Raw genomic sequence first — 14379 nt, forward strand, 5'->3', positions numbered from 1 at the left:
TCAAAACCGTTTTTTTTTTTTTTTTTTTACAGATTAGGATAATAGACACTCTGAGGTACCCTGTGTGTGAATATGGTAGTCCTCTGATATGTAAAAATGTTTTAAACTACAATCACAACATAATGTTTTTTATAAACTGTGTGATCTTGGTTTTGTTTGAGTAATCGTTCTCCTTGAATGCTGCTGTGGGGACAGCGTGCAGCGCTGTGCGGCTGTCGGCTACAGTGTTGCCACTTTCTCGCTGAATCTAGCGACTTTCCAAACCCTCTTGGCGACTTTTTTTGTCAAAAGTGACTAGCGACAAATCTAGCGACTTTCTCCGGTGCTGTTACAAACGTTTCTGGTTTGGAGATTCGGACACCCCCCAGATATGCCTACAAATATATTTATTTAGCCATAGAAATGATTTGGGAGACGCCACACTGCAGAGTACCGGTAAAATGAGCAGATTGCCACTTGACACAAAAGTGCGTTTTTCTCTGAAACTAGAGCGGGAGCTCCGTTTTTGGAGAAACCCAGCTCTCTTCTCCTCCTTCGTACTCACGAACGAAATGGCGGAAAAACTCGCCGTTTTGCGAGGAGCACGTTGTAAAGTCACTCTTCAACCACGTGAAAACCGTTTGTTTCTAGGTGATGCACAGAGTTCGCTTCAACGTGAGATAAAAGGTAAACAAATAGCCAAAAACATGTGGTCCGGAGCAGATGTGATGAGCAATTAGTGTGGTCGCGAAAGAGTTAATATGGTGGATTTGTTTGTGTTGAAGTTGGATGTCTTTTGTATGATGTTTGACCAGAGGAAGAGCTGCAGAAGTGTGTGTAGTTCTGACCTGGTCGTGCTCCTGCAGGCCGCGGTCCAGCTGCTGCAGCCGGTACAGGTGGAACTCCTGCTGCAGCTCGGCCGACTCGCTCAGGTTCTTCAGCATCTGCTGAGGGAAGCGGCTGGGGAAGCAGCTGCCGATGTGGTCGATGACGGCGCTCTCCAGCCACACGTTGCCCTGGGCCAGCAGCCGGTCGCCTAGGTAGTACCTGAGGAGACAGAGAGAGAGATGGTGGTGATGATGATGATGAATTAATTAATTAATTAATGCAGGGTGTATACAGGAATTTTGAAGTTAATTCTAAAACCTTTTTAAGACTTTTTCAAGACCTTCTCAATATTTTTCAATACCTCACCGCCACTTCAAGCTGTAACCATTTACATCAGTGACACTTTTAACGTAACAGTTTTAGTTTGTGATAAAGACTATAGACCAATGTGATGCCACAGAATTCAAAATAGGCTGGGATAAGGTAAAGTTTATCAAAAAAAATAAATAAATAAACATTGCTCCACTCTCAAAAAACAAAAACAACAATCTTCTTTTCTTTTTTATGTACCGGTTCATCTTTGTTTTTTAATAAAATGAATAAATTCACACACTTTTACAATGTTTTTTTGGACTCTTGGACAGCTAGGCTAATTCAGAAAAAATACCTTCAAAATTTAAGACTTTATAAAGTCATGAAAAGACTTTTTAATACTTTTTAAGGGTCTTCGTTTTCCCCTTCCCTGTCTTACACTCAATCATTTGCAATGGGGAAAACACTAGATAAAATGAAGTAAAATAGATAAAAATGAGAAGACGAGAAAGACATAGATAAGATGAAGTAAAATAGACAGGTGTAGTAGGATAAAATTGAATAAAAAACATAATAATAAGAAATAAAATAAAATAAATTATGATGATGATGATGATGATGATGATGCGTTCAGGTGTGTTTAACGCCGCCGTGACCGCGCCCTCACCTGTAGAAGTGCTCGAAGGTGTTGGCGAGCTCGAGGCCCGACAGGAAGAGCATGGGCTCGAGGAACTGCTGCAGCCGCTCCAGAGTCTCCACGCTGCCCGACGCCGCGCCGCTCACCTGCATCATCTGGTCGATGTACTGAGCAAAACGCTCGCTCACCTGCACAGAGACCACGGATCAGCTGAACCCCAGTTTAACTGAGCTAAACCAGAGTTTAACTGAGCTAAACCTAAGTTTAACTGAACCAAACCTGAGTTTAACTGAACTAATCCTTAGTTTAACTGAACTAAACCTGAGTTTAACTAAACTAAAGCTGAGTTTAACTAAACTAAACCAGAGTTTAACTGAACCAAACCCCAGTTTAACTGACCTAAAGCTGAGTTAAACTGAGCTAAAGCTGAGTTTAACTGAAGAAAACCTGAGTTTAACTGAACTAAACCTGAGTTTAACTGAACCAAACCTAAGTTTAACTGAACCAAATCTGAGTTTAACTGAAGAAAACCTGAGTTTAACTGAACTAAACCTGAGTTTAACTGAACCAAACCTGAGTTTAACTGAACTAAGCCTGAGTTTAACTGAAATTAACCTGAGTTTAACTGAACTAAACCTGAGTTTAATTGAACTAAACCTGAGTTTTACTGAACTTAACCGAGTTAAATTGAACTAAACCTGAATTTTACTGCACTAATCCCAAGTATAACCTGAACTAAACCCGAGTTTAACTGAAATGAACCTGAATTTTACTGAACTAATCCCGAGTTTAACTGAACTAAACCCAAGTTTAACCTGAGCTAAACCCGAGTGTAATGCTGCCTTCATGTGCTATGGTACAGATGGTATTTTCCACTTGTGACCTGGTATTTACCAGTGGGTTGTGTTCATGAGCTTTTGTTGTTGTACAGAGAAAATAAAGATGGTGGACACACAGATTCAGACTTGTTACTTGGGTAAAACCAGAGATATATGACACGTGCTGCATCTACGTGTATATATCTATGGGGTAAAACCATCTTGGATTGCCTAGTTCATCTCTTACAGCAAGAAGATGAATTATCAAAACTCAAACGGTAAATGTTAATATTCATGGAGATTTAGCACTGGCTATTTGGCTAGCTTTTTAAAAGTGTTTTTTACTGTACATGCACGGATACATAAAGTGAATAGCTGCTAACTGTTTTCTAAAGGCTAGCCTTGCTTACCATTAACCAATCTTGCGTTGCTCGCCGCCATGTTGAAAAGGTCAAAGGTTATTTTCATCTCGGCAGCTCGGGCATCAAAACATTCTACGAGTTGCCCAGTGGAAAATACCACATGAGAGGGTGTTCATGTGCACTTTTCACTTCATCTTTTGGTATTTACCATAATCACCATAGCACATGAAGGCACCATAACCTCAACCAAACCCGAGTTTAACTGAACTAAACCTGAATTTTACCAAGATAAACACGAGTTTAACCTGAAATAAACACGAATTAAACTGAACTAAACCCGACTTCAACCTGAACTAAACCCAGTATCTAACTACATGTTGACTGGTCTAAACTGGATGTGGTTGTGGATGTGGACTCACGTGCATGGCTCTGAGGATGGAGATGTGGATGTGGACTCACGTGCATGGCTCTGAGGATGGAGAGCTGCAGCAGCGCGGCAGAGAAGCCGTGTCTCAGCGCGAGGACGAAGGCCGTCTGCTGACCGAACAGCTCCTCCATGGCGTTCTTCAGCCGCAGGTAGAGCGTCCGGTACCGCTCCACGAAGTCCGGCAGGTTGCAGCTCGACTCCAGGAACTTCTTCACCTGAGGGAGGGGGCGGAGTCAGTGATGACATCATACTGAACCAGTGACTTGATTTGATTTGGCTTTTACCTCACAAATACTGTATTCATAACAAAGTTAAAGAAACTCATTTTAAAATTCTCCACAAAATATATCCTGTTAACTCCCTCATTTCAAAATGTATAGATTTGGACAGCTCCTGTGTTTTCTGTGGCCATACTGAAGAAACTTTAAATCATCTGTTTTTTGAATGTAATGTAACAATGAAATTTTGGTCAGACTTGTGTTCTTATATTTTCTCCCATGTAAACATATCATACTGCTTCTCCCTTAAAGATGTTATATGTTATTATGAAAATAAGAAGAACAGGTGTCTTCAGTATTTAGTTAATTTTTTCATTTTATTTGGTAAATACTTTATTCATAAGCAAAAGTTTGCAACCTCCAAACCAACCTTTTCTCATTTTTTAATTGAATTCAATTCTCTCTATAAATCCCTAGCCTTAGTTAAAAATAAAAAGAACACAACTTTTTTTTAGAAAACTATGAAAAGATATTTATTGTACTTCCTGACATTTAATGGAATTAGTTAACAGTGATTACACACATTATTACATTATTGCATGTCTAGTGGGATATGAGTGTGTATCAGCACACTGTGTCGTTACCTGGCGCTGCACCACGCCCTGCCAGCAGAGGGCGATGCCGGCGATGCTGCTGCTGCTCTTCACTCGGGGTTTGGCGGCGGCGGTGGAGGAAGACGAGGCGCCGGTGTTGTCCTTGTTTTTTCCTTCTTTCCCGTCTGCAAGAAGGAAAAAATTCACAGACTTGATTTTCTGTGCGAAGTCGTTCGGCCGTCGGTCGTCAGCATTAAACCAGAAATGGAGGGAATGAAAAGAGCAGCCATGAACGTATAAAGACAAAGCCGTGCCTCTGCTCTGCTCTTCCTTCCCTTCTGAAAAAAATAAAAATGACGTCATCGCCATGGCGACAGCGGGAACAGGAAGTCAGCGGCGGCGGAACGAGCAGTCGAACTGAGGGAAAACGATGGAGCGGAAAAACGTTTCCTGAAGATTCAGGTTCGTTTGTCTGAAGCCGGTTCAGACGAGGAGGAGGAGGAGTCGGGCGACGCCCCCTGCTGGACGCACACCGAGGTCATCAATAACAGATTAACTAATCAATATGGAGCTGAGTGATGGATCAGCTGGTTGATTGGTCTCTGGTCCAGATGTGAATTAATTAACTGCTGCTGTTAAACTCTGAGGACAAACATGAGAAATAAATATTTCTTCATGTAATTCAGGTTAATGGCGATTCAGACTTAAGGCTTTTAACACCTGGCCAGGAGGACAACAGTCTGAAATTAGCCCTTGGCCAACACTGGCACCTTTACATTTATTAAAGGAATAGTTCACTCAAAATTGAAATTTCACTCATTATCTTCTCCTCCCCCTCATGTGGACTAAGGGCTGGGAGAAGTTTCAGAGTCCTCCGTGGCTTCTCTGAGTTACAGCGGGGCTCCGTGCAGCACTGCATGTCCATACAGGGTTTATACAGAAATTCTTAAGTTGAATTTAATACCTTTTAATACCTTTTTTAATACCGTCACAATATTTTTTAATACCAACACAACTTCGAGCTGCAACTGTAGTGGCAACTTTTCGAACTTAAGTGTTGGGGGTAACAACAAAAGTAACAGATTACTGTCATTTTCTTACTTAACTTTCTGAGTGACTAAGTGTAGTAGGCAAATGCGTACAATTCAAATCAAGTAGGCCTACCTGTTACCTGTTAGGGGTGTGTGCTCAGGGCGGTGACACTCACCATTAACAAATTATATACAGGTGCATCTCAATACATTATAATATCATGGAAAAGTCCATTTCCAGAAGTAAAGCCAACATTTCTGTAGCCTACTAAAAATGCTTTTTTTTTTTTAAAATTGGTCCTTTGTAATATTTAGATTTTTGGGGATACTGAATTATAGGTCTTCATTTAACGTTAGTCATAATTAGTACAATTAAAATAAATTGAATAAATAAAGACATGAAATGTTTCATTCTTTGTGTAAGTTTCACTTTTTGAATTGAAATACTGACATATGCCTTGATAAACTTAACCATGATATTCTAATGCACCTGTGAATTGGAAATAATAGGAGTGATAGGTACAGTATATGAAATAATTAATTACTGCATACATCTTGACAGCTCGCCATTACTTCATTTTCGAAACAATTTCTCATGTTGGGGCTTCAATACTAGAGGGACATTACAGACGAGCAGCATGGAGGTATCTGGATGTTTTTTGGTGTGTCTTTTTGGACGAAGAAAAGTGAGCTCCGTTCTCAACCGTCATATGGACATGCACTGCTACGCCGAGACCCCCTGTAACTCAGAGAAGCCAAGGAGGACTCTGAAACTTCTCCCAGCCCTTAGTCGACACATCGAAATTTCAATTTTGGGTGAACTATCCCTTTAAGTCAGAGGTAAGTCAGAGATATTAAACAGGTTTAAACTGGACTTAATCTGGGTGGTGTTTAAAGTTAACTCTGGTTTTCACTTGTCTGAAGTGTGAAGACTCACTACAGCAGCACATGTGGAACAATCACAGTGTGTAACGTCCTGTGGCTCAGTGAGACGCAGCAGCTCGACGGGTCAGAGGTCAAACAGCAGGAGGCGCCGTGACGACTTCCTGTCCTCACCTGGACCCGTGATGACAGAAGAGGAAACGCAGCAGTTACTTACTCTTCAGCTCTTTGCTCCTGTTGAGACCTTCTGGAGACAAAATACACGCTTTAAACACGGAGGAGGAGCAACAAGGTCACAACAAGGTCAACACGTCATCAGCTGGTCATGTGACTCACTGCTGCAGGTTGAGATACGCTACGCTCCGTTGTCCAAGGTTTTAAAGGATAACTACCGTTTTTTTACAATCTGGACCTTATTTCTATCCTAAAATCCGATCATTTCCTCCCCCAGATAACTTTGGTGTCATTACAAGTGGTTGTGATGAAATGAGCTCCAGCCGAGAGGCGCGTATATCCGTATAATGGAGTCTACAGGGCAGCAGAATGCAGCCTCTAAATAACACATTATCTGCAGAGAAACTCCTTCATTTCACCAATATTTAGTTCTGATAGGCTAGTGCTATTCCCCTCTGAGTCCGGGGTTAGCTGTTATCAACATCCGGGGTCTGTAGGTTGACCTACTGACCTCTGACCTGGATGATGTCATCTCTGAGCGCTGCACGGCTCATTCTGATAATAATCATTCTGCTTCGGCATTCAGGTCCATTTTTATCTCAACTAGCCGGAGCTTTAGTGAGTCCAGGTTGAGGAGAGGAAGCCTGTGGAAGCTGAACTTCATCCAGCTGCTCATTTTGTTCTGACAAGTCAGAAACACGCTGAAACCAACCGTAGCATTAGCGCTAGCAACAAACCACACCGCACGGCGCTCAGAGATGACATGAAATGATCGGATTTTACGATAGAAATAAGGTCCAGATTGTAAAAGACAGAAATTACCCTTTAAACACAGGATAAATTAAACTAGCAGAATAAGACTAGAGCAGTGACACATGTTCCACAACGCTGTCGTCCGTCTCACACTCACTTGATTTGACGGGCGGCTTCAGCTCCTCGCTGTCCGGCCGGCTGGTGTCCACGTGGACCAGCAGGTGTGTGAGTCGTCTCACTCTGGAGTTGAAGATGGACACGCGGCTCTTACAGCAGCGCGCCGACTCGGCGTTATCCAGGTACTCGCTGAGCAGCCAGGACAGAGGGCTGTACGCCGAGGATTCTGGGTAAACAGAGAGAGTCTCCATCAACATCTGGACATCACAGACAGGAGGATACAGTTGTTCCAAAGTTTAATCTGATCAGATTCTGGGATCGGATCAAATCTCTAAAATGAGTTGTTTCTAAACTAAAACCAAATCCAGTCTTGGTTTTAATCTGGATCAAACCCTCAGTTTGTGTTGTCCAGAACTGTTTAGTGGGATCAGGAAAACTTTGATCCAGAACATCAGGATTATTCTGATCCAGCTGTTTGGTGGATTCAGGAACAAAATGGGATTTAAACTTCAAACCATTAGAGTGATGAAGTAAATAAAATTAACTTTGGATCATTCAACACATTTCAAAATGTTTTTGGACATTCAAATGAAATTTTGAATTTGAAACACATGGAAAAATATTCACCGTGTATTTGATTACTGTACCAACTGAGCTTTGAACAGCTGTGCTAAAAGTAATAGATTACCTGACAGTGTGATGCTGTGGACGATGGGTGTGATCAGAGCTTCCCAGCAGGTTCGTCCCAGAGCTTCAGCTGCTTCGGCGTCAGGAAGGAAACGGTCAGCGAACATCTGCTCGTGTCTCAGAGCGCTGTTCAGTCTGCACACACACACACACACACACACACACACACACACACACACACACACACACACACACACACACACACACACACAGTGAGCAGCTGTACCTGTTGAAGCAGTGGCACTAGGGGTGTAACGGTATATGTATTTGTTCCGTGCCGTCACGGTACAGGGGTCACAGTTCGGTGCACACAGTCACACGACCAATACGTCTGAATGAATATAAAAATATTTTTTAAAAGTCGGTGTTATAACACTCCTAATGCACTTGTTTTAGTTTATATTCTATTTTTTTTCTACTTTTATAACACAAGACAGATTTTAGTTTTACATTCAATTAGTGTCTGTTGTACCGAACCGTGACTTGCGTGTACCGTTACACCCCTAAGTGGTGCGGGTCCGGTGTGAGTGGTGTTGACGGTGTGTTTAAGTGGTGCTGGTCCGGTGTGAGTGGTGTTGACGGTGTGTTTAAGTGGTGCTGGTCCGGTGTGAGTGGTGTGACGGTGTGTTTACTTGTTGAAGAGCAGCAGCAGCTGAGCTCCGTCCTCCATCACCTTCTGACACCAGCTGTGAGCCTTGGTGCTGTAGAACAGGAAGGTCCGACAGCACAGCTGCTCCTTGAACACCGGCCAGAACGTCGGCTTCGGACCCAGCACCTCGAAGCCGTGGACCCGGGTGTCGATGCCGCCCTGTGACACAGAGAGGAGGGGGGGTGAGGGGGGGCAGAGCAGAACTAGGGATGTCCCGATCCGATATTGATATAGGATTTATGTCCGATATCAGCCAAAAAAACGAATATCGGATTATATCGGACTGCATCTAAAATCTCCGATATAAACGCTCCGATAAAAGCTCCAGCACTTCTGTCCCATATGAATAGGTGACTGTCGTTCACACTCCAACACAGTAGGTGGCGCCGTGGCGGTGATGCACTTAATGTTGGTGCGCCGCCGCCAGTGAAGAAGAGCGCCCGGCTCCAACATGCAGAGATCACATGATCACAACAACAGCGTGTGTGCGACACACACACACACACACACAGGTCGCGCTTGCCCGCTAATAAACGGTAAATGCGCTATATTGCTCTAAATGTACAGTTCAGATTAACTACCGACGGGGTCGGTGGTCAGAGACCAGCTGGTCCACATGTTGTGCCGTGTTAACAGCGCTAAAGCCAGAATTAAATTAACGATGCTAATTTCTGTTAGCCCGTCTATGGTGTTTTACATTATACGTTAGCATTAAGCTAGCGGGCTTTATGCTTAGTTGTGACACTGGCTGTGTGTGTTTTGGACGTTGTTTCAAACTATGTGGGTTTGATTAAACATCTTTGATGCTTAAATATTGCTGCTTAATATATTGCTTTACTCCTCTTTTTATTTTATGTGCCATTTTTACTGTAGGGCAGGCTATAATCTTCAATTTGGAGTGACAAATAAAACCTTGAAGCAAGAAGATTTTGCCTTTTGTTTGACATTGATGTACATACAGTAATTCAATAACAGTTGTAAAAAAGGTTTATTTTTAAATATTTTACAGTTCAAAAGTCCTAAGCTCACTACTGTCTGTCCCATAGAAGAACATGACAGCAGCAGCCTGTCAGCCAATACCAGGAGGACTCTCCTTTGTATTAGAATTTGAAAAATATAAATAATCGTTTTTTTTCACCACCCCTAATATCGGATCAATATCGGTATCGGGCCGATGTTGAAGGCTGCAATATCGGTATCGTATCGGAAGTGAAAAAGTGGTATCGGGACATCCCTAAGCAGAACCACCACACAGAACCAGAACTGGACTGGGTCTGACCTGCTGACACCGCTTCACCCTGATCTGGATGATGGACCAGAACCGGGTCATGTTCTCCAGCAGGACCACGCGGCTGGCTGACGGAGTCACGTTCACCTGGACAAAAAAAAAACACAAAAATATTAATGTGAATAACGTTGGTTCAAGTGCGTTTCCATCTTAGACCTTTAAAGGAATAAGTTCAACATTTTGTCAAATTGGCCCATCGCCATAATCAGAGTTGTTTTAGAGGGAAATACAGAGACTGTTGATGAAAAACTGTCCCTGAAGGCAACGTGCATCAGCGGTTTTACATGAATTTCCCTCTAAAACAACTCTGTGTGGTAACGTTGTGTTATTATCTCATAGCGTGGTGAATGTGCAGCTCACAACTTGTCCACCAGAGCGTTGTGGAGTTGTTGGATTGTGTATTTGATGAGTTTGATGAGGGAAACCAAGAAATCCCATAATGAGCCTCCGTAGCGTAGCTCTGAGCAGCTCACGGCTCTGCTCCACCGTTCTAAAAATAGCTTGCACCGACAATTAAAGGTAACGAACCTACTGCTATGACTATAGGGGTTATGGCAATGGGCCAGTTTGACTAAATGTTGAACTGTCCCTTTAATGCAAATAAAAACATGTGGATGGAGGTATGGTTTATGAGGATGAGGACCAGACTCACTGTGTTGAGCTCCGTGTTGATGTTGGTCGGGTCGTCTCCTCCCAGCACCAGGACGCGGGCCGGCATGTAGCTGGAGTCCTCGCTGGCCACGAGGATGGCCAGTTGTCTACACACACACACACACACACACACACACACACACACACACACACACACACACACAGAGGGTCAGAGGCGCTACTGACTGACTGACTGACTGACTGATCGGTCGGTATTGATCGGTGATCGGGTCAGTATTGATCGGTGATCGGTACCTGATGACGACTCCTTTGTGCATGTAGATGTTGATGAAGTGTGAGCCGGTGCAGCCGTTGGACTCCCAGTAGGTTTTGGGGTTCTTGTCCGTCAGCTTGTTCGCTCGATGGTGATTGGACGAGACCTCGACCTTCTCCCAGCACTTGTCCTCCTTCAGCTCCACACTGGACCCTGAACACAACACCAGTTAGGACCGGTTAGGACAAGTTAGGACAAGTTAGGACAAGTTAAGACAAGTTAAGACCGGTTAGGACCAGATAGGACCAATTAGGACCGAATTAGGACCGGTTAGGACCAATTAGGACCGGTTTAGGACCGGTTAGGACCAATTAGGACCAGTTTAGGACCGGTTAGGACCAATTAGGACCGAATTAGGACCGGTTAGGACCAATTAGGACCGGTTTAGGACCGGTTAGGACCAATTAGGACCGAATTAGGACCGGTTAGGACCAATTAGGACCGGTTTAGGACCGGTTAGGACCAATTAGGACCAGTTTAGGACCGGTTAGGACCAATTAGGACCGAATTAGGACCGGTTAGGACCAATTAGGACCGGTTTAGGACCGGTTAGGACCAATTAGGACCGGTTAGGGCCAATTAGAAACAATTAGGACCGGATTAGGACCAGTTAGGACCAGTTAGGACCAGTTGGGACCAGATGGGACCAGATGGGACCAGATGGGACTAGTTAGGACTGGTTAGGACCAGTTAGGACCAGTTAGGAAGCTACAGGCTACTGGTCCTCACAGCCGCTCAGACAGGAACTGACCTTGGCAGAGGTTCCTGAGGAAGACGTCGAAGAAGGGGATGTTGATTGGCTGATGTCTGCGGCGATGCTCCTCGATCTGACCCAACACCATCTGACCAGGAGGAACAGGAGAGGAACAGGAGAGGAACAGGAGAGGAACAGGTGAGGAATAGGGGTGGGGGAAAAAATCGATTCTTATTCTCTAAGATTCTGAATCGATTCATAATCTTCAAAAATCGATTTTTTATTCAGTTTCCTCCGTCTCAAGACGCGCCCTCACTGTGCCGTCACAGCGCTGCAGCACCATGGCGCTAATAGACGCTCGTTAACCGCCTACAAACGTTAACTGATCTGAATTAAATGCTCTATTGAATGTCTGTGACTAGGCTTGTGTACATCAGCAACCCGACCCTCTATTGAGGAGAGAGGACGATCGCTGTTTTTTTGCCGTTAAACACACACGCGCTCCAGCTGAGCAGCCACATCCACTGCGCTCTGGATCAGCTGATCGGTGCTCAGGTGACGTTAGATCTTCACTTTTTTAAACTCATACAAAGTGCAGCCAAACAGCAGGCTGAAGAGAGAGGACCAGCAGCAGCAGCAGCTCTGACAGCTCCTCTGTGGCGCTGCAGAGTCAGACAGGCTGCAGGTCAGCTGGCGTGAGAGCGGAGTGCCGTCTTTTTTTTTTTTTTTTTTTTTTAGCAGCGTGTCTATGTGCATGTGCATGAGAACTGATTTTGAATCGAATAGACACCCAAATATTCACATCCCTTCAGTCCAGGCTTTTGAAAAGAGAGTAGCTTATGAAATCAGCTTCATGTAGCAGTTTACTTTAAAATGGTTCAAATATATTGCTGCTGAATAAATCTGAAACATGTGATGTGCATTTTTTGGGGGGAAATATGGCTTCTGATATAATAGTCTGTAGACATCATCATCATTCAACTTTTTCACATGGTCTGGTGTTAATAAAGCAAACTAAAAATCGCAAAAAGAAAATCAAGAATCGGTTAAATCGAAAATCGATTTTGAATCGAATCGTGACCCTAAAAATCGGAATCGAATCGTGAGCCACCCAAAGATTCACATCCCTAGTGAGGAACCAACATGAGAACAGGTTTGGTACCTGTATGCATCCGGCCAGCACGCTGGTGGTCATCTTCTTGTAGAGGCTGGCGTACTTCTCACAGTCGGTGATGAGGTCGCGCAGCTCGGTGACCAGCAGCAGGTTGGTGCTGTGTTTGTCCAGCGCCTTCACCAGCGCCTCCTTGGTGCCGAGGCGACACATCACCACCGCGTAGTCTTTGTTCAGGGACGCCAGCCGGTACAGGAAGCGGATGAACAGCTGCACCACCTGCGGGGACCAATCACAGGGGGTTAAAGGGATACGCCAACAGAAGGGTTAGAAACTCTTCAGCAACTCTAAACGGAAACCGGCGGCCGATCTTCGTCTCAGAGCTGACAAAACTCTCCGGTAAGGCATCTTGAGCGGTCAAATACCGCTAACGGGACGAGATCGGTCAAAACGGAGGGTTCAAGCAAAGACGCTTTATTTTGGTTCAAGCTAGCTACATCGAGGGTAGGTTAGCTTCCTATTTCAAAGTAAAAGCACAAATTCTATCGTCATGGTTTTCTGTATGTAAAGGGCAACGGGTGTTTTATTTTGTGAAAGTAACAGGAAGTGCGTTGGTCACAACGGCTAGCTTGAGTAGCGCCAAATTTGTCTGAACAAAATAGTAAACAGCTGGTATTTAGACAAATTAACGACACACTGCTGATCTAAACGGCTACTTTCTCACCTAAACATGTTTGAAATGTGGATAAAGTGAAATATTTACAGAGTTTAGAGCTAAAATGAAATCAGCTTCTGACTGCTGATTTCAGCTCGGGTAGGAGGCAGGCTAACACTACCCATACACTTCCAGTGTTTGAGCTAAGCTAATTAGCGACTTTAGGTGGAGGCAGGCTAACACTACCCATACACTTCCAGTGTTTGAGCTAAGCTAATTAACGACTTTAGGTGGAGGCAGGCTAACACTACCTATACACTTCCAGTGTTTGAGCTAAGCTAATTAGCGACTTTAGGTGGAGGCAGGCTAACACTACCTATACACTTCCAGTGTTTGAGCTAAGCTAATTAGCGACTTTAGGTGGAGGCAGGCTAACACTACCCATACACTTCCAGTGTTTGAGCTAAGCTAATTAGCGACTTTAGGTGGAGGCAGGCTAACACTACCCATACACTTCCAGTGTTTGAGCTAAGCTAATTACGGTGATACGGCTCTATCTCCCTTGTTACTGCACGCACAGTGGAAAGGATGGTGTCTATCTGCTGGTCATGGACTCGGGAGTGAGGCAAGACACGGAAAAAAAATGTTGGCGTATCCCTTTAACGCACTGCGGGGGGCGGGGGCGTGTCCCTGCTGCGTTCCTGTGGCTCTCACCTCTCTGTCGTTGATGAAGGCCGTCATGGAGGACAGGCAGGGCTCGATGCTCTCGTGCCACGGCAGCACGTCCTCCTGGTAGTTGTCCAGGAACTTGTTCAGGATTCTGACAGACAACAAGAAGAAGGAAGAAGAAGATCCATCACCGTGGCAACAGCAGGACATCACACACACACACACACCCAGGTAGGTAGGTTTAACTCAGTACCTGAGGATGAAAGACTATGCACATTATGTAATTTAAATGTAATCGAGGATGAACTGCATTTTGTGTTTCATTGTCCATTATATGACGAAGCCAGAACAGGAAGTTTTTGTTTCAGAAAATGCAAAATGTGAAACCGGAGTTGTTTTGGGTTGATGATGAGGTAAAGTTGGAATGGTTCTTCAGAAAAGAAGTCTTTACTAGAGCTACTTTCATAAAAAGTGCCTGGTCAAAAAGAAAAAGTGAATTATTTATGTGAATTCCATGTGGTTTTTTGGTTTTGTTTGGTTTTGTCTGTGCTCTGATGATTTAGTTTGGTG

General features: G+C 44.1%; 1 protein-coding gene across 4 annotated transcripts in view; it reads right to left on the reverse strand.

Moving 5' to 3' along the window:
- cul9 (cullin 9) overlaps window positions 1–14379 on the reverse strand; it is a 58241-nt gene that overhangs the window by 21433 nt on the left and 22429 nt on the right. For 3 of the 4 annotated variants that reach the window (XR_014595959.1, XM_083987730.1, XM_083987732.1), the window contains exons 14-27: window positions 13855–13960; window positions 12537–12764; window positions 11432–11522; window positions 10662–10833; window positions 10408–10513; window positions 9747–9842; window positions 8451–8626; window positions 7820–7953; window positions 7172–7357; window positions 6305–6334; window positions 4226–4359; window positions 3396–3578; window positions 1787–1944; window positions 828–1026 (exon numbers count right to left, since the gene is read on the reverse strand). Coding sequence is in view for 3 of the 4 variants with exons in the window: in XM_083987730.1 (XP_083843856.1) it covers window positions 828–1026; window positions 1787–1944; window positions 3396–3578; window positions 4226–4359; window positions 6305–6334; window positions 7172–7357; window positions 7820–7953; window positions 8451–8626; window positions 9747–9842; window positions 10408–10513; window positions 10662–10833; window positions 11432–11522; window positions 12537–12764; window positions 13855–13960 (1999 nt within the window). In the remaining variant the exon portion in view is untranslated. The remainder of the gene's footprint in view (window positions 1–827; window positions 1027–1786; window positions 1945–3395; window positions 3579–4225; window positions 4360–6304; window positions 6335–7171; window positions 7358–7819; window positions 7954–8450; window positions 8627–9746; window positions 9843–10407; window positions 10514–10661; window positions 10834–11431; window positions 11523–12536; window positions 12765–13854; window positions 13961–14379) is intronic. The other variant, XM_083987731.1, reaches the window with a different exon arrangement.

This window comes from Trachurus trachurus, assembly GCF_905171665.1.
Source record: "Trachurus trachurus genome assembly, chromosome: 15".
NCBI lineage: Eukaryota > Metazoa > Chordata > Actinopteri > Carangiformes > Carangidae > Trachurus > Trachurus trachurus.